The sequence below is a fragment of the Chrysochloris asiatica genome, unplaced genomic scaffold (genome assembly GCF_000296735.1).
Source record: "Chrysochloris asiatica unplaced genomic scaffold, ChrAsi1.0 scaffold00082, whole genome shotgun sequence".
Taxonomy (NCBI): domain Eukaryota; kingdom Metazoa; phylum Chordata; class Mammalia; order Afrosoricida; family Chrysochloridae; genus Chrysochloris; species Chrysochloris asiatica.
The window spans coordinates 5,803,435-5,804,090 of record NW_006408600.1 but is presented as its reverse complement, the minus strand read 5'-3'; the positions used below and the strand labels follow the sequence as shown (position 1 = coordinate 5,804,090).

At 40.1% G+C, this 656-nt stretch overlaps 1 protein-coding gene across 1 annotated transcript in view; it reads left to right on the top strand.

Annotated features, from left to right (window-relative positions):
• The first annotated feature begins 243 nt into the window (after positions 1–243).
• LOC102823347 (transcription factor BTF3-like) overlaps positions 244–656 on the top strand; it is a 4,588-nt gene continuing 4,175 nt past the window's right edge. The window contains exon 1 of the mRNA XM_006865744.1: positions 244–265. Within this exon, the coding sequence (XP_006865806.1) occupies positions 244–265 (22 nt within the window). The remainder of the gene's footprint in view (positions 266–656) is intronic.

The following is a 656-nucleotide window of genomic DNA, read 5'->3' as shown; positions in this document are numbered from 1 at the left end:
CTCTTCTTCCAATCCAGATGGCATGTTAATCTTAAAATAATCCAGTTTCTTGAATTATTTACTCATAATTGAGACTGAGTCTTGTTGTTGTCATTAAGTGCCATCGAGTCGATTATGACTCATAGTAACCCTGTGCAGGGTGCCTGAGAAGCAGCTGGTGGGTTTGAACTTGTAACTTTCTGGTTCACAATCCAATGTTGAACCTACAGCGCCACACCAAGAGTCCATACAGACTGAGTAACCATGGTGAAAGACTATGACACTGGCATACATGTTTCCAAATTCTGAAGTATTCAGTATCCCTTTGTGTTATTACAATGTTGCATTTTGATCTATATATAGCTTCCTCAAGGAGCTCTGGGAAGTGTAGTGGTTACGAATCGGGCTGCTAATCTCACAGTCAGCAGTTCGAAACTACCAACCGTTACATGGGAGAAAGATGAGGCTTTCTGCTCCCATAAAGGTTTACAGCCTCAGAAATCCTGCACAGGGTCTCTATGAGTCAGAACCAACTCCACAGCACATAACAACAACAACAATGGTTCCAAATGAGTACAAGTAAGTGTTCTGGAATATACATTCTTCACAACGTTATTCATTGCTTGTCATGATCCATACAGTCAAAAGTATTTGCATATCCAATAAAGCAAAAATAA